A 16,040-nucleotide genomic window follows, 5' to 3' on the forward strand; every position below is an offset into this window, starting at 1 on the left:
AATATTTGCTGTGTAATTCTGAATTGGGGTTATTCATCTCTTATTTGCGTGGGACAGTCACAGCCCTCTAATTCTTATTCCTGCATGATTAATGTGGCCTGCCTGACAGTATTAGTACACTAACTTTGATCATCAATTTATTTCATGTTTAATATTGGCATCATTGCCATTATGGTTAATGAATATAAATAGCACACTTGACATGAAATTGTACTTGTGTTTAGATTTCAATCATTCTTACCTATAATAGGTTAGCACTTCTAAGTCAGATTTGGTGCCTTCCTTGGCCTCCTGGGCAAGGTGCCTGATAGCTTTACCATGAGGTTCCTTATTATTGTCAATCCAATACAGCCAGACCTCCTCCTCATCCATATCATCCTGGAGCACTGAACAATCCAAAGGGTTGTCTATTTGCATAGAAATGAGCCTAAAAAACATAAAACCAGGTTAATAACACAAGAGCTATCACTACAGTGGGAACATGCTGAACACTTCACTGATATCTTATCTGAATACGTACTTGGTTTGAATAAGAATGTCAGCATTCCCAGGACTTAGCATAAACTTGCATATAAACTCCTGAGTTATTGGTATTGCTGTGGTGTTAGATACGCACAGGTCTGACAAGTAATCGAGGAATCTAGCAAACAAAAACAAAAAACAAAAAATCACAGGTTAGAATATCACACTGAATATGAGGACATTGAATATTGTTAGAATTGGAAAAACAATTAAAGTAAAATACCATCGGAAAGGGTAGTTTATATCTGAATGGGAAAGCTATCAGCTTTGTATTTTATATTTACATTATGTAAGCTGTTTTTGATAATACACAAAGATAATTCATTACAGTGTATCAAGGCAGTCAATGGCATATTCAGACTAACCTAACTTTAGAAGGTAACAGGAAGTATGAGCTATAGGGCAGAGATATTTTATACTTCTTTCTTTTAAAAAAAAATGCTACAAGTAATTACATTCAATCCTGCTGCCTCAACAAATATTCAACAGATAGCTCAATGTGCTTGAATCAATCACTCAATCAATCAATCAATCAAAGAGTCTTGCAGAGCGAGGCTTGGCACCCGGGGGGTCTTCAGGTGCTGGAGGGTTTCTGCGAGCCGCAGCCAGGAAGATGATGGAGGTCGAAGAATCAAGTGTTGAGCTGCTTTCTGAAATCCATCAAAGGGGAGGTGCACAGGTGGCGGTCATTCCAGGACTTGCCGGCGACTTGGGAGAAGGAGTGATCTCCACAGTGGTGGCGACAGATGCGGGGGATGTGTGCGAGGGTGAATGAGCGGAGTTCTCTGGTCGGTTGGTGGAATGTCAGGCAGTTGTTGATGTAGATGGGTCCGGAGTTATGGAGAGCTTTGTAGACATGCACGAGGAGCCTGAAGAGGCATCTCTGCTGAACAGGGAGCCACTGGAGCACCCTAAGGCGAGGTTCTTTTGGGGAGGTAGAGGATGAGTCTTACTGTTGCATTCTGGATGGTCTGGTTGAGGTTCAGGAGCTGCTTCATTGTTCCAGCGTAGAGTATGTTGCAATAGATGAGTCGGTTGGAGAGGAGGACCTGGGTGACTGTCTTCCTGGTTCAGATGGGGATCCATCGGAAGATCTTGCAGGGCATGCAGACAATGTGGAAGCAGGCAGAGGTGACAGCGTTGATGTAATGCTCCGTGGTTAGTTGGGTGTCCAGGATAATTCTGAGGTTGCATGCGTGGCCGGTGCTGTGATTAAGCCATAAGCTGGATTGGGATGGGTCGAGCAGGTTGTTTTCTTTGCAATCGTTCGCGAGCTACTTCAACCACCTAGTACTACTACTTGACAATTTTTCAGTCCTTCCATTTACCATCTTCATTCCTCCTCCGAGAATCGCTATTAGGTCTATGTTCCTAAACACAACCATGCAAGTAGGAAAAACCTTTTCATAAACAACAGTACCAATACTGATGCTCCATCTCTGAACCTCTAAGAGGCAACTTTAGGGTCCACTAACTATGGCCATTCTGCTGGATGTGCACACCAATACACTTCCTGACCTGGTTCCTTCTTTGCTTACACATAACAAACAAGTTGCTTCCCTTTGGTAACAATTTATCTGTTAGAGACACACTCTAGTTGCAGATTCCTTACCTTAGAATTTTCCCCAGGCACCAGACTGGATCAGGAGATTTTTTTATTTATTATTCAAGCAGTACCCCAGCGCGCCGTCAGGTGGTGTTGGTCGACTCCATGTCCATCATTGGTGTCACGATCGCCGTGATGATAATCGCAGGCGTATACAGGCGCTATCCTGGCACGTTGACCTCAGTTTCTTTTCACGATTTTCCACACCAGAAGCACAGAGCCATGAAGAACAGTGAGACTGGTGTGCCAGAACTAGGGCCCTGAAAGACAGTCCTTGTCCCTAAAAATCAGTTCACAGAGCAGGGAGGATGAGTGGGTGAGTAAGGAATCTGCAACTAGAATATGTCTCTACCAGATAATTCGTTAGTAAATGTAAGTAACCTGTTCATCTGATAAAGACTTCTAGTTGCCGATTCCTTACCTTAGAATAGATACCCACACAATACCGCACCAGAGATGAGTCTGCAAATCAAGATCATACTAAGAAGTCCTGCAGGACTGAAATGCCAAAGCAGCCGTCCCTGTGGACATGACTGTCCAGGAAGAAGAGTTTAGTGAACGCCCATCTTGCTGTCTGGCAGATATCCAGAATTCGAACTCCGCGTGCTAACGCAGTGGTTGTGGCAGTTGCTCTGGTAGAATGAGCTTACAAACCCTCAGGGGGTTGCTTCTTAACCAAAGCATAGCACATTTTGATGCAGAGAACAACCTATCTAGAGATGGTCCTTTTCTGCACTGCCCGACCTTTCTTTGCACCCACATAACCAACAAAGAGTTGAAGTCTGGTATGATTGAGGTAGAACACCATTGCTCTTTTTGGATCAAGACTGTGGAGTCTCTCCTCTTCATGAGAAGGACGTGGAGTGCGTAAAAAGTAGGCAAGGTAATGGATAGGGCTACATGAAAGGGTGTGACCACTTTAGGGAGGAAAGAGGTCCTGTTACTAAGCACCACTGTGTCAGGATGGACAGCGATAAAGGATGGCTTCCAAGAAAAAGCTTGCAGCTCACTACCTCTTTGAGCAGAGGTGATTGCTACAAGAAAAACTGTCTTGAAAGTGAGAAGCAGAAGAGGACAATTTTGAAGGGGCTCAAAGGGAGCACACATTAGATGAGTACCAAGTTCAAATCCCACTGGGGCAATATGAACAGGGTAGGTGGAAACATGTGGGTAAGACCCTTGAGGAACCTCCCAAAAATGAGAGATTTAAAAAAGGACGGTTGATCTGGTAATCGGAGGAAAGCAGAGATGGCAGACAGATAACCTCAAGGGGTGCCCGGCTGCCAGGAAAACATTACAGACTTTGGCTGGAAGGTTGAAAGCTGTTAACTGCTGCTGCTCAATCTAGACGCAAGAAGGCGGAGACTGGACAGGTTTGGGTGGAGAACGTCCCCTGCTGCCGAAACAGAAGATCCTCCCGAAGAGGCAGTCTGAATGGAGGATCAATGGCTATGCTTAGAAACTCGGGATACCATAGTCTTCGTGCCCAGTCCGGAGACAGAAGGATTACTTGGGCCCGATTATTCTTGATCTTCTTGAGAACTCTGGGTACAAGTGGTATTGGCAGAAGGGCATATAAGAGGCTTGAGTGCCAGTATAGATGAAAAGCGATGCCAAGCGAGTGCCGCCTTGAAAGCTCCAGCCCGCAAACCATCTGACATTGTGCATTCTCTGCAGAGGCAAACAGATCTAACCAAGGCTGTCCCAGTTGCTGAAAGAGACCTTGTGCCACCTCCGGATGGAGATGCCATCCATGATTGACCACACATTGATGGCTGAGTTTGTCCGCTCCGGTGTTCAGAGAGCCCACCAGATGTTGAACCGCCAGAGTTATGCCCTGATGTTCCAGCCATGTCCAGAGGTTCTGAGCCTCCTGACAAAGGGTCCACAACCCCACTCCACCCTGATTGTTGCACTACCACATGGTGGTGGTGTAGTCTGTTAACATCTGCACCACTTTCGATTTGAGAGAGGAAAGGAATGCTTTCAATGCAAGCCTGATCGCCCTGAGCTCCAGAAGATTGATGTGGAGCCTGGAGTCCACTGGAGATCAGATGCCTCTCCTCTCTGCCTCCCCATGTGGCTACCCTATCCTAGGAGTGATGAATCTGTCACTACCTTCAGATATGGTTGGGGAAGGGAGAGGGATCTGCCATTGATTAAATCATTGTTAGAAAGCCACCACTGTGGATCTTGGGCAGTACCCTCTGAGATCTGGGCCATGTCAGAGAGATTCCCCTAATGCTGCACCAACAGGAGCTTCAGGTCCCACTGCACAGCCCACAAATTGCATTGTTGTGACCAGCAGAATGCATGAGGCAATGAGAAATAATAGCCTCAGAGTCATTCTCACTGAAACCCAGGAGAGAGGCTGAAACATCTGTATCATAGCCTGAATATTCTTGACCCCCCTCTTGGGAGGATAGGCACAAAACGGCACTGTGTCCAGAACAACTCCAATGAAAGGGAGGGTCTGATAGGGAGTCAGGTGTGACTTCAGCATGTTTATTCTGAACCCCAGCAAATGCAGGAGGTTTGCCGTAGTCTGGAGGTGGGAGATAACAGCCTAGGGTGAGTCCGCCTTCAACAGCAAGTCGTCGAGGTAGGGGAAGTCTAAAAACACTAGCCAGCTCAGATGAGCTACGACTACTGCCATCACTTTTGTTAACACTCGAGGGCCACTGGTACAGCCAAATGGAAGCACAGTAAACTGAAAGTGCTCATGACCTATCACGAACCACAAGTAACATCTGTGGACAGGCAGGACAGGAATATGAAAGTAGGCATCCTGCAAATCCAATGCTACCATCCAGTCTCCCGGGTCCAGGGCAGATAGGACCTGAGCCAGATTTAGCATTTTGGACTTCTACTTTCTGAGGAAGAGATTGGGGGACTGGAGGTCTAGGATAGGGAGGCGGCCCTCTTGGGCACCAAAAAGTAGCGGGATAACAACCACAACCTACTTCTGTCACAGAGCCACAGTTCGGGACTCCTTAAAGCGCTCGAGCTCTGAGTCTGCTTTGACTCCGAAGAGACGAGTGCCATCGAAGGGAATGTCCATAAGCTATTGCTGGACATCCCCCGAAAGCCAGACAACCTCAACCAAGCGTGGTGCCTCAAGGCCACCATCGACGCAACTGATCTGCCTAATGTGTCGGTCGTGACCAGCCCATAATGAATCGTGAACTTGGCTTCATCTCTCCCGTCAGCAACAGCTTGGGAGAGAATGACTCCTCTGGGACCTGTGGCACCACCTTCGCAACTGTATCCCATAAAGTATGGGAATAGCAGCCCCAAAGGCATGTGGTCACTGGAGGAAGAGAACTACTTCTTCCCAAGTTGGTCCAATCGTTTTGATTCCCTATCCAGGGGTGCGGATGAGAATGCGCCAGAAGAGGAAGAAGCCTGGATGACCAAACTCTGAGATGTGGAATGATGGGTCAGGAATTTAGGGTCGCTAGGCGCAGGCCAATGTCGGCAGGTGACAGTCTTGTTGACAGGAGCCTCTGTGCTGGGTTTAAACCAAGTCCCCAGCAGGACATCAGTAAGGGCTTCATTAAAGAGCAAAAGGGGTTCTGCTGTGAAAGCCCCTGGTTGAAGCACATCAGTCAGGAGGTTAGTCCTAACGACCACCAAAGGCATCTCGAAGCCCAGGACTTCGGACACTCTTCTCACCGCCACTGAATAAATAGCCACGGTAGGGGTAGAAAGCATCAGGGAAGGTGTTAAGACCACTGGCTTTGCTTAATTCTTGACACCAGTCCATTTCAGGATCTTCTAGCTAGAACTCTAAAGGGTCGAGCGACCCCTCCGTACTCTGTGAACCCACAAGTATAAGTGTCAGGATCCAATCTTGGGAACATAGTCCCCGTCAAAGACGAAATCGGCGTCGAGCGACTTTGTTCCAGCTCCAGATCAGAGTCGGAAATAAGTATGGGATCAATGTTGATCATGGGCCTGACCAGTGTCAGAAGTGTTAACATCATTACCGTCACCAGGGAAGGTCACAATGGCATGACTGGGCCAGTATGGATCTGGTAATGGATCCTGGGGTGCCCTTCCGAGCCGAGGCCAAAGCCGCTGATGTGGAACCAGAGGGGTCCCCCTCCGACCCTACTGGGCCCAATGGCGTCACAGGAGGGTCGGTCTGACCAAAAATGAGGCAAATGGCCTCATAAAACTCTCTCGGTTGGGCAGGAGTGGCTCTGGCTCCCAGATACTCTGGGAGGCTGAGAGCCGACCCAGAAGCAGGCTCCGAAGATGAACGTTGACGCTCCTTCTGCATTGCATCATCCAAGAGACGGGGTGAAATCAAAGAAAGTTTGTTTTTCTTCAACTACTTCTTTTTGTGACCCGAATGTCCTGATGATTTGGAGTGGGAGGAGGACGAGTGGTGATGGCTGTGCAAGCGGCCTTGTGACCTTCCTCTCAAATGAGACCGGGAGTGACGCAGAGCCGGGCTGCCGTGAGCTTTAGGGATCGCTCCCTCAAAGCCTTCGGGTTTATGGTCCGGAACTCGGAGCATGACTTCGGGTTGTGGTTGCACTCCAGGCACCACAAGCACACGAGATGCAGATCCGTCACAGACATCATGCGGTGACAGGAATCAGATGTCTTGAATCTGGCCCTATGGAAAGACATCTTGATGCACTAAGTAGTCAAAAACTGTGACAAAAAGGTAGAAAAGTCAGTCAAAAAACAATTGAGGGTAGCTCTTCTCCGAATCTGTGCATATGGTGGTGCAGAAAGAAAAAGAAACTGACGTCAGTGCACCGGGGTGGCGTCTTTGTACGACGACGTTATCACGACGACCACGACGCCAACGGCAGATGTGAAGTTGACTGACACCACCTGACGGAATGCAAGGGTACTGCTTGAAAAGAAATCTCCAGATGCAGTATGAAGCCTGGGGGAAATTCTGAGGTAAGGAATCTGCAACTAGAAGTCTCTATCAGATATCTTCTGCTAAAATGCATACTACCACATTGAAATAAAAAGGAAGGTATGCTTCTATCAAGGAGCAGTGAACAAACATGGACACAAACCTGAAACATACCTACATCACAGACCACATCAGTTACTACTTGGGACATTAAAAACTTTACAAAATGGCAAAAACATGGCCTCTCCGTGGAGAATGAGTATCTGGAGAATGAGTATCTGACTAACAGTTCTTAAATCCTTTTCAAAAGTGGTTTGAGGGTCGATTAGCATCAAAACGGTTAGCAAAGAAGTTGCTGTTGTCATGCCTGTGGCCATCGCCTGGCTGAAAATGTTAGCAATTCCAGCAAACAAACGGAGGCCTCCCCACTGCAAAACACTGAGTTTCCTAAGGCACTAGTGGGTAATGAAGCACAGAGATTGGATTATGAATGTGGTACTTTAGCACTGGTTATGTACAAGTTAAGGTTCTCCAGTCCTCCTAGACTGGAGGAGGGCTTTCCTAAGGACTGCCAAAATTTGTTGATGTTACAATTGGAGGAGTCCAATAAAATCAATATAGCTCTGAAAAGTACAGTCATAAAGGGAATTCTAAGAGACGACTGTCCAATACATACTTTATTTTATGACTACCTCTCAGTGGAATGCAAGTTGGTCTAAATATGCAAACACTTTGTGTTTATTAACAGCAAGGAAGCAAGGGGATACATTCCTTTTGATAATGAACTTTCCAATGTGCTGCAGATATTTCAATGATGTGAAAAGTGATGATGCTTTATTTTGTATGCTGTAATTTGTGTTGTTGTATTATCTTTGTCCAGAGATCTTTAAAGATGAAGGAATGGTAACCGGTAACCGATAAGTGGACAGACTCATGTTTTTAATTAATTAAGGAATTGTTTGAGTCAAGCTTCATCTCGGAGGAAACTGATTGATTGTGGTATGAACATTGGTCTATGAATTTACCCCTGCAGTACACCACCACTTTTTTGTAGTGCTGAGGTGATGTGTGTTGAGATGGGTAAACCCCTTTGTAGCCCTTGATATAAGAGATAGCATTCATGGCAATGCTGCCTGGCTCCCCCCAACAAGTCACAGACTCCTGTCTACTCTTAAGGCTTAGGTTGAGTCAGAGGACTATATGACATCAGATAAACCAGGTAAGGGACTGAAGAGAACGAGGAGATTTTGACACTTGGAGTAAATGGGAGTAAGAAACAGAGAAAAATAAGAAATTACCTAAAGGCATAAATGTTTGTGAACATGAGTATATTCCTAAACTAAATAAAGAACACAAGGGAAGATTCCTAGAGTAGGTAGATTCCGACAACTAAGGTCTAAGGAGAATTTCAACTTTGTTAACAATCACTATATCCAAACACTGTCCTTACAATCTTAATCATTAAATAAAGAATTAACAATGTTTCTGAATCTTCAAAGTTGAAAATCTAAAGCTCAGATTAGTTAAGGTTTGTTTCATTGCTCTGCTTAAACATCACAATTATAGGAGACTACTGTTCACCCACCACAGGTAAGCGACACCCTAACCACCAGCTCCCAATTCACCCCATTTATGGCTCCAACCAATACATTCCTAATGAGTGTGACCCTGGGGTCTGCTTTAGAAGAAATAATGCATTGAAAATTAAGTAGAATGGGCAAACAGTTAAACTCAAAAGTATGCAAGAAATGATCATAGATCAAAGATGTTTAATAATAATTAAAAGGTACTAAAATTACAAGCTATTAATCATAGAGATTCTTACAACAAAGAAACAAAAAAATAATTTGCCATGGATAATTCAAAAGCAGAACCTGGAACAGTTTGTTCAGAAGACCGTAAAGACCAGGAAAGCATAATTGTACAATGTAAACCAGCAAATACCTGTTGTCATTGGCTACAAAAAAGACATTCTCTAAAAACCTTGTGGATACTCAGGACCTCACTTAGAGTTTATTTTAAGTCGGCAATTGTCCCATTCTGCCACACCCAGATCCCTCTCCTCCTTTTAGAGGACAATCATCAATAGTGGCTGCAAACAGAAAAAAAAACAATTAACAAATCCCTTACTCAAGCACCCCGACTCCACCAATGTGCTGGGAGAAAACTTCCTAGCATGTAAAGGTTGTGTATATTTTGATTTCATTCCATTTTGCCAAATGTGCTCTTGTGTAGCCATTTTAGTTATAGCTTCAGACATGTTATTTTAGCGAACTAGGCCTGCCGCTGTGCACTTTAACCTAGATATACTTTACTCAGCTTCGCTTATTTTAAAAATAGCCACATTTGCTGTCTTGTTTTATTTCTCTCTATCTAGCTGTTCTTTGCCTAGGTCAGCACTGCGTTCTTAAACAAGACATTTCTTTCACTCTGTGCTCAAGGCTGCAGTAAGATAGGTTGCCGGCAAATGGGGTAATGCTTTGTCTCTAGTGTTCATAGAAACATACACACTCCTACATAGGGATTCTTTCTTGGAACATCAGCTGTTATATTATAAAAACACTACTTTGACCCATGTACGTTGGAGGGAGATTCCAGCCAGATGACCACGACTTATATGCTGATTGCTGAACGCTTCGCTACAGCTGCTTATGTAGACTACAGGCCTCTTACTCGGGTATGAGGGATGGTGTGTTCCCAGGGGAACCTGAAAGGCAGAACTAGAGCTTTACATGCTGTGCTCTAGCATAGCCTAGGTAGGAATTATTTTAATGATTCTGGTGACAATATGGTAGTGTTATTTTATGCTTTACTCCCCTTGTCACAATTGTAATCCTGTCATGCTTCATTGTCCTAGTTATTGCAATACATGCTTTATTATCTAAGATGCAGTTGCTTCATTACAACCTTATTGAAATATATACTGCCTCTGATTGTCCTTGTATATGTGGGACTAATGCAACTGAGAGAAACTGATGCGATCTGAGTGACCACGATTTCCCTGAGGAATCAATTGTGTCATGCACTCGGCTGCCCAGTCATCCCTGCTCTTAGGTGGAGATGGGGCACTGCCAGTTAACTGGAGCAAAACCCGGATTAGGTTGACAGGTGTCACCTGTAGTGGGTTCAGACTCCGCCCCCCAAAGTGCAAGTGATTCTGCCACCCAAATCCTGTAGTCTCATTAGATTAATGAAAGCCTACGCAAAATGACCTCTACCACACTGGTGGAGCCACTATCAGCTAAACAACCCCCACATCCCTAAAGATATTTCTACATTGCACTGGTGGCGGTCCTCTGCTGACCTAGTGGGACACCCACCCATGTGTATGAGCCCCAATGAATTTCGACCTTGTATTGTTAAGAGGCCATCATGCTTAAAAAGAATTCCCGATTTATAGTAGGCACATTGTTGAAGTCATCCAAGACAAGAAAAGAGAACGCAGGACACAAGAAAGGTGTAAAGTCTGAAATTGAAGGATTATACACCTTGGTGGAATCTCACAAAGTGTCAATTCAACAAGTGGTTACCTCTGCAAACATCTTGATGATTTCAACCATACAATGGTGGTCCAATAAAAGTTAACTTGTATTGTGCCCTGCTTCTTCACAAGTCAAATTCTGAGTGCATTAACGTATTTTAGAGTCTCATGCCTGAACTCAACGATTTCAGAAACTTTGGCCACGTACTTAAGAGCTGCTACACCTGTTACCAGAAATAAGGTCCTAAGGCTCTAGCCTCTTCTCGCATAACAATTATATGTGTAATTTTTTCTATTTTTGTGTCATAGTTATGTACATTGCTCCCTTTCATTGTTCTGTTAACGTGTTTGCGATTTTATGCTTTTCTGTGCCTCAAAATCTATTTAAGAAAATCTGTGATAAATAAAAAAAAAACTTGGAAAAACCTAACCTTGAAAATGCATTTTGAAAAACTGTGTCATGGGTTTACGGTAGATAAAGTAGCAGCTCTGATTCCGAATTGAGAGGATGACTGAAAAAAACTGGAGCGATGACCGCAGAAATAAAAGCACTGAGCTTATAAAAATATCATTGTTTAAATGAAAAAAGAGCAGCATTGTAAAGTGAACGCGCAAACAACAAACGTTGGCCTCCTTTGGAGCTCTGTTTCTATATTCTGCAAATAGCTGTTGATCTGCTGTCCAACCCCAACTAACTACTGAGCATGGTTTGTGACAGCATTTGTAGCTTGAGATGTTATTTACATGCCCTGATAAAGATACCAGTAACTGAAACTGGAATTAGCTCAGTCATAAGCACTACCAACTTGCCACGACCTTCCTAAATCTGTATACTTCATAATGCGACAATTTCACATTCGTGTTTGTTGCTATTGAGCCTAGGTCTGTTGCCTGTTTCCTCTTGTTATCTATTTCAGCTACACACTAAACTTCTTATTTATAGGTTCTGCTGCATTTCTATTTGTCTGCACTGTTAGAACAATTTTCCGAAACCTATCTAATGCAAATGTAATTATTGTGTACAGTTTTTTTAAATGTGCTTCGCAAAAATCAATGGTTTTATTTGTTTTCGATAGATGTCAGTATTATGATGTCCTTTCGCTGCTGCCCTTTCTCTGTTTGGAATTAGTCATCTCGGTCAATAGCTAGGTTCCATGATCTTAATTTACTAACTAATCTTTAAAATATTTGATGAGGGGACACTACTCATATTTGTTGTAAACCCTATTGGGTATGCGGAAAAAGGGCACTCATGTATGCATATGTCAAAAGTCATCAGCTACAGCATGTTTTTCAGTCTTTATTTGCCAAACATAGCTCAGCTTCTTGAATTTCATAATGGTTCTGTGACGTAAACATTCCAAGGCGAGGGGCCAGATGTACTCAACTTTTTAATGGTCACAAACACGTCTATTTGCAAAATCAGAGGCTTTGTAACCACTAAAAATTATTTGATATGTACAAAATCCACATTAGAAGCCTGTCAACTTTACTAAGTCTTAAAATGGGCCAAGAAAGACACCAAAATGCAAATTTGGAAGGGGTACGTTGTGGGTGTCCAGTCCAAATTGCAGTTTAATACTTAATGCAGCAATCTGATCCGAATTCCAGATGCAAACCATTGATATGTTACAGACCCAATAGGGAGCAGTGCCCTTTCTGATTGTGGTGCAAACGTCAAATGGAGTAGGAAGTGGTACATGTGACCACTGCCAACTCTGACTGAAGATTTTCAAAAATGAAAGCTTTTAAAGTTTTTTTTTAATCCCCGTCTTCTTAGAGGAAATGAGGCCAGTAGAAGAAAAAAGAAAGTTTTCCATTTTGAAATGTATCCAGGGTGGTAGTGGTCCCTTGCAAGCCCGGTAACTGTTGCAATTCATAGTGGATCACAATTTGTCACCTGCCTAATTAATATACATTATCTAGGCACACTACAACATTTTGTGAAATGACCTACAAGTACATAGGCTGTTTCACAAATTTAGATTCGTTTGCAAAAAGTCAATGCACAATTTGTGACCAGTTTTTCTAAATGGAATATTCATACATCTGGCCTTAGACTTAAGTAGCGATGTCTCTTCTAACAAGGGCCAGAAAATACCTAAGAATACATTGGAAATGTAGCATTTGTATGCCCAACTGGCTCATATTCTACATCAGACTATTCAATTCCACAACATATTAAAGTCATATAAAATATAACTCAAAGTGCTTCAAATAACTAATGATACTTAAGTCAAAATCTGTATGTTATTCTAAATGAATAATATGTTTCTAATCTGATAACATACTGTCTACCATGAAAACTGACTTTATAAACATGAACCATTTCCCCTACAGATGTTACCTCCAAGTAAGAGCCACCTGTGAAGTCCAGTCTAGACCCAGGCCTCACTTATCCATCTATTCATGGAATATTAGTGGAATAAATATATTGTTGGAAATCTCTATTTGTGAGCTTTAGTTTGACAATACCACTGTCAGTTTGCATTTAACATTTCCCCTGATTACTAATTAAAACTATTCATCTTTAAATGTAAATGAAAGTTAAAAAAAAGACCAAAAAATTATTTGGTAATTAAAAGTGCATCTGTCTGAGATATAAATGAGACTTTTACACCAATAGTCTTGAAAAAGATAAATGTCTACTCTGAACGGCAGTAAATACCGCAAAACATTGACCAGGAAAATACAACTTTGAAGCCTCTATGAACCAGAATGCAAAGATGTCACACCAGCTGAGAACTGTTTGCGTTGCTATTTGAGAGCGCACGAGGTATGATAAAGGAGATGAGTGGAGCTAGGCAGTCCTACAGAATTATAGCAAGCACTTACAAATATGTGCGAGCAGGGTATGATTTGAAGTTACAAGCCATCACTAATGTGACTTGTTTGTTCTTCTAGTAATAGCTTTAAATAAGCAATATACAAAACTACAAGTAAATAAAAGTTACGTGGCATATTTCTTTATTTGAGAAAATCATAAAAATATTTCTGTGTGCGTCAAACCTTGGCTCTCTGTTCTTCCGCAGCAAAGTAACAAAGGCATCTATTTCTTTAGCTGTGATGTGTTTCTCCAACAGTTTTCGGTTGTTGTGCAACAAAGCTGTGATGGTATCTTCTGCCAAAATATCATATCCAATCTGGGACTGCATATCATAGAAATGCTTTGCAATGTATTCCTGAAAAACATGAAACCATGCTTGTCAGACAATAGGTTTTTCCTTCAAGGTTGCCAACATCTGAATATTGCAGTTACTACAGTCGCAAATATACTCTGATTTGTGAATAGATCTGATATACTCTGATTTGTGAATAGATGTGCCCATTATGTACCCCAGGAAGCAGGCACGTGCAAGGATATCTGCCCTCTGGATCTATTGATGCTTTGGCTCCTCATCTTCCTTGGTGATTGGCTGCTTCTAGAATCAATCTGGCATCCTATGGTGACTCCATCAGAAATCACCCAGCATTGGTGTTTACCTTAAAGCAGCCTGTCCAAAAGATTGCCATTTGTGGCTTTATTTCAACAAAAAAAAAATCTTTATACGTTCCACTACATAACTAACGCAAAAACATATTAAGCCAACTTTCAACATCAATTAAGAAAAACAGCAACGAAATGATGATACAATTTACAACACATTCAAGTTAATTTTGTTTATTGTTCAATAGACATGTTTATATTATACTGAAGAAATATGTGAACGAATTTTAAATTTACTCTAGATTTTTAAATTGGAAAATAAATGCATTTAAAAACAATACATATTACAATTGTTACCTGAAATACTTTTGTGGCTCAAACACACTTTTGTGAAGAGGAAATGTAATCCATGCTTCTGGTATATTAATTTAATAACTCTTTCCTAAGCTTCCTGTGAGCCTTTTCAGAAGCTAATCGGCGATGTACACGTTTCTCATGGCAGTTTCTAGTAGTTAAAACAGTAGGTATGTAAGTAACACTGTGCATTATCGGGTACTGGTACGCATCCATGGAGTGTAGAATATTAAGTCTCCAGTTGAGCAATAAAACATTACAATGCGTATTTTGTTAGCCAAAATGACAGAAATCGTTGTTTTATTCACACAACCAAGGGAAATGCATCCCTCCCTCATTGTTGTTTCCTTCTATTTGATAATCTCTTCTGCTTTACCAATAGCACAGAAAAAGAACTTTCTAAGTCCCTACACCTTGCTCCTATTAGTAGGGAAAAGTCTGAAAGACAGAAGGACCATCCAATGAGAGGCAGAGGCTCTGGCTCCAACCACAGCAGAAGAGCTGCCTCAGGGTGTCTAGCTTCAGACAACTGAGGTTTTTCAAGATTTCAATATGTTGTTTTTTTACATTTGGCCTATCTGCCATTTGCATACCAACAATAAAACCGACCAAGAATATGGAGAAGAAAATGGCTCGGAGAAGGTGGAGAGCACAGGAAAAACAAAGAATACCATGTTTGTCATTTGCATGAAACATAGAAATCACAATTGTTATTCAGTAATTTGCATATGGGAGTAGGTAATCACTATTTGTTTGTTATTTTTTTGATAACAGTGTCCTAGCGTATATTTGTTTTTAAAAGATAAAAGTGAAGAAGCCTCAGGATACCAGTGAGTGCGACTGGCAGCCACATTATTTTTCTGGCAGGGTAAGGAGAGAGAGGAAGGAGGGTGGTGTGGCTTTGGGCATTTGAGATTACTGGTGACTGTAGTACTAAAATTACACTTTGAAGAGGCGCAGTCTAAAGGGTGCACTCTGGAAAGAGAGGCCTGGGGAAGAAGTAAAAATCTTTTTGCCAATTTTTCTTGGGATTCCTGCCCCGCAAATGCCTATATTTTAGTTATGTCAGTGATGATGCAGTCAATTCTTGATTGTTTTGAAGGCTGGGTGATAGGCTGAAGTTTCAAGTCCCCAGCATCTTGTGAGCCTGGTGATCTTGTTCACAATTACAGTATCACATTCCCCTACAGCCCCTGTTCTGCAGGGGTGGCGGCAACCCTCCAGGGATCACCCAGCCATTAAAGAGGGGGCCGCATTCAGCACAAGGCCAATAAGTATATATTTGAGATATGGTAGCCTCAAGTGTCACTCAATACATTCTGCAGGTGGGATCCATCATTTGGTGTTATGCTACTGCACACATATCCTCAATGCACATTGTTCACAATACAAATGTGTTTCAATAACTAGGGAACAGCAGATGTGATCACAAAGTATGTAAAAGCTGAAAACCCTTTTCTTTAGTTCACACTCAAGAAAACACTTCCTCTTTTTGCCTTTGGGGTCTGTGTGTTCAAGATCATTTTTCTTTGACTTGGCACAGCATTGTAATTGTAGCTGTAATGCTTTTGGCATGACTGCAGTGCTCCAGCCATCCAATTAGCAGAGAAGGAATGGGAAGGTAAAGAACAGTGTCTTGTGCTACCTATCTCTTGCCACCAACCCCACCTCCCGTACTTTCCCCATCAGGACTAGCTCTTCAGATGTCCCTTGTGAGCTCTGGTGGAGCTAGGCATCCATGAAGGCACAGAGTCTATTCTGAGTCTGA

General features: G+C 42.6%; 1 protein-coding gene across 5 annotated transcripts in view; it reads right to left on the reverse strand.

Annotated features, from left to right (window-relative positions):
• The window catches only part of ITPR2 (inositol 1,4,5-trisphosphate receptor type 2), a 1,367,642-nt gene that overhangs the window by 875,652 nt on the left and 475,950 nt on the right, over positions 1-16,040 (reverse strand). For all 5 annotated transcript variants that reach the window (XM_069228605.1, XM_069228604.1, XM_069228603.1 and 2 more), the window contains 3 exons: positions 13,501-13,673; positions 521-640; positions 242-427 (listed from right to left, as the gene is read on the reverse strand). In XM_069228605.1, the coding sequence (XP_069084706.1) occupies positions 242-427; positions 521-640; positions 13,501-13,673 (479 nt within the window). The remainder of the gene's footprint in view (positions 1-241; positions 428-520; positions 641-13,500; positions 13,674-16,040) is intronic.

Source organism: Pleurodeles waltl, chromosome 4_1, assembly GCF_031143425.1.
Source record: "Pleurodeles waltl isolate 20211129_DDA chromosome 4_1, aPleWal1.hap1.20221129, whole genome shotgun sequence".
Lineage (NCBI taxonomy): Eukaryota > Metazoa > Chordata > Amphibia > Caudata > Salamandridae > Pleurodeles > Pleurodeles waltl.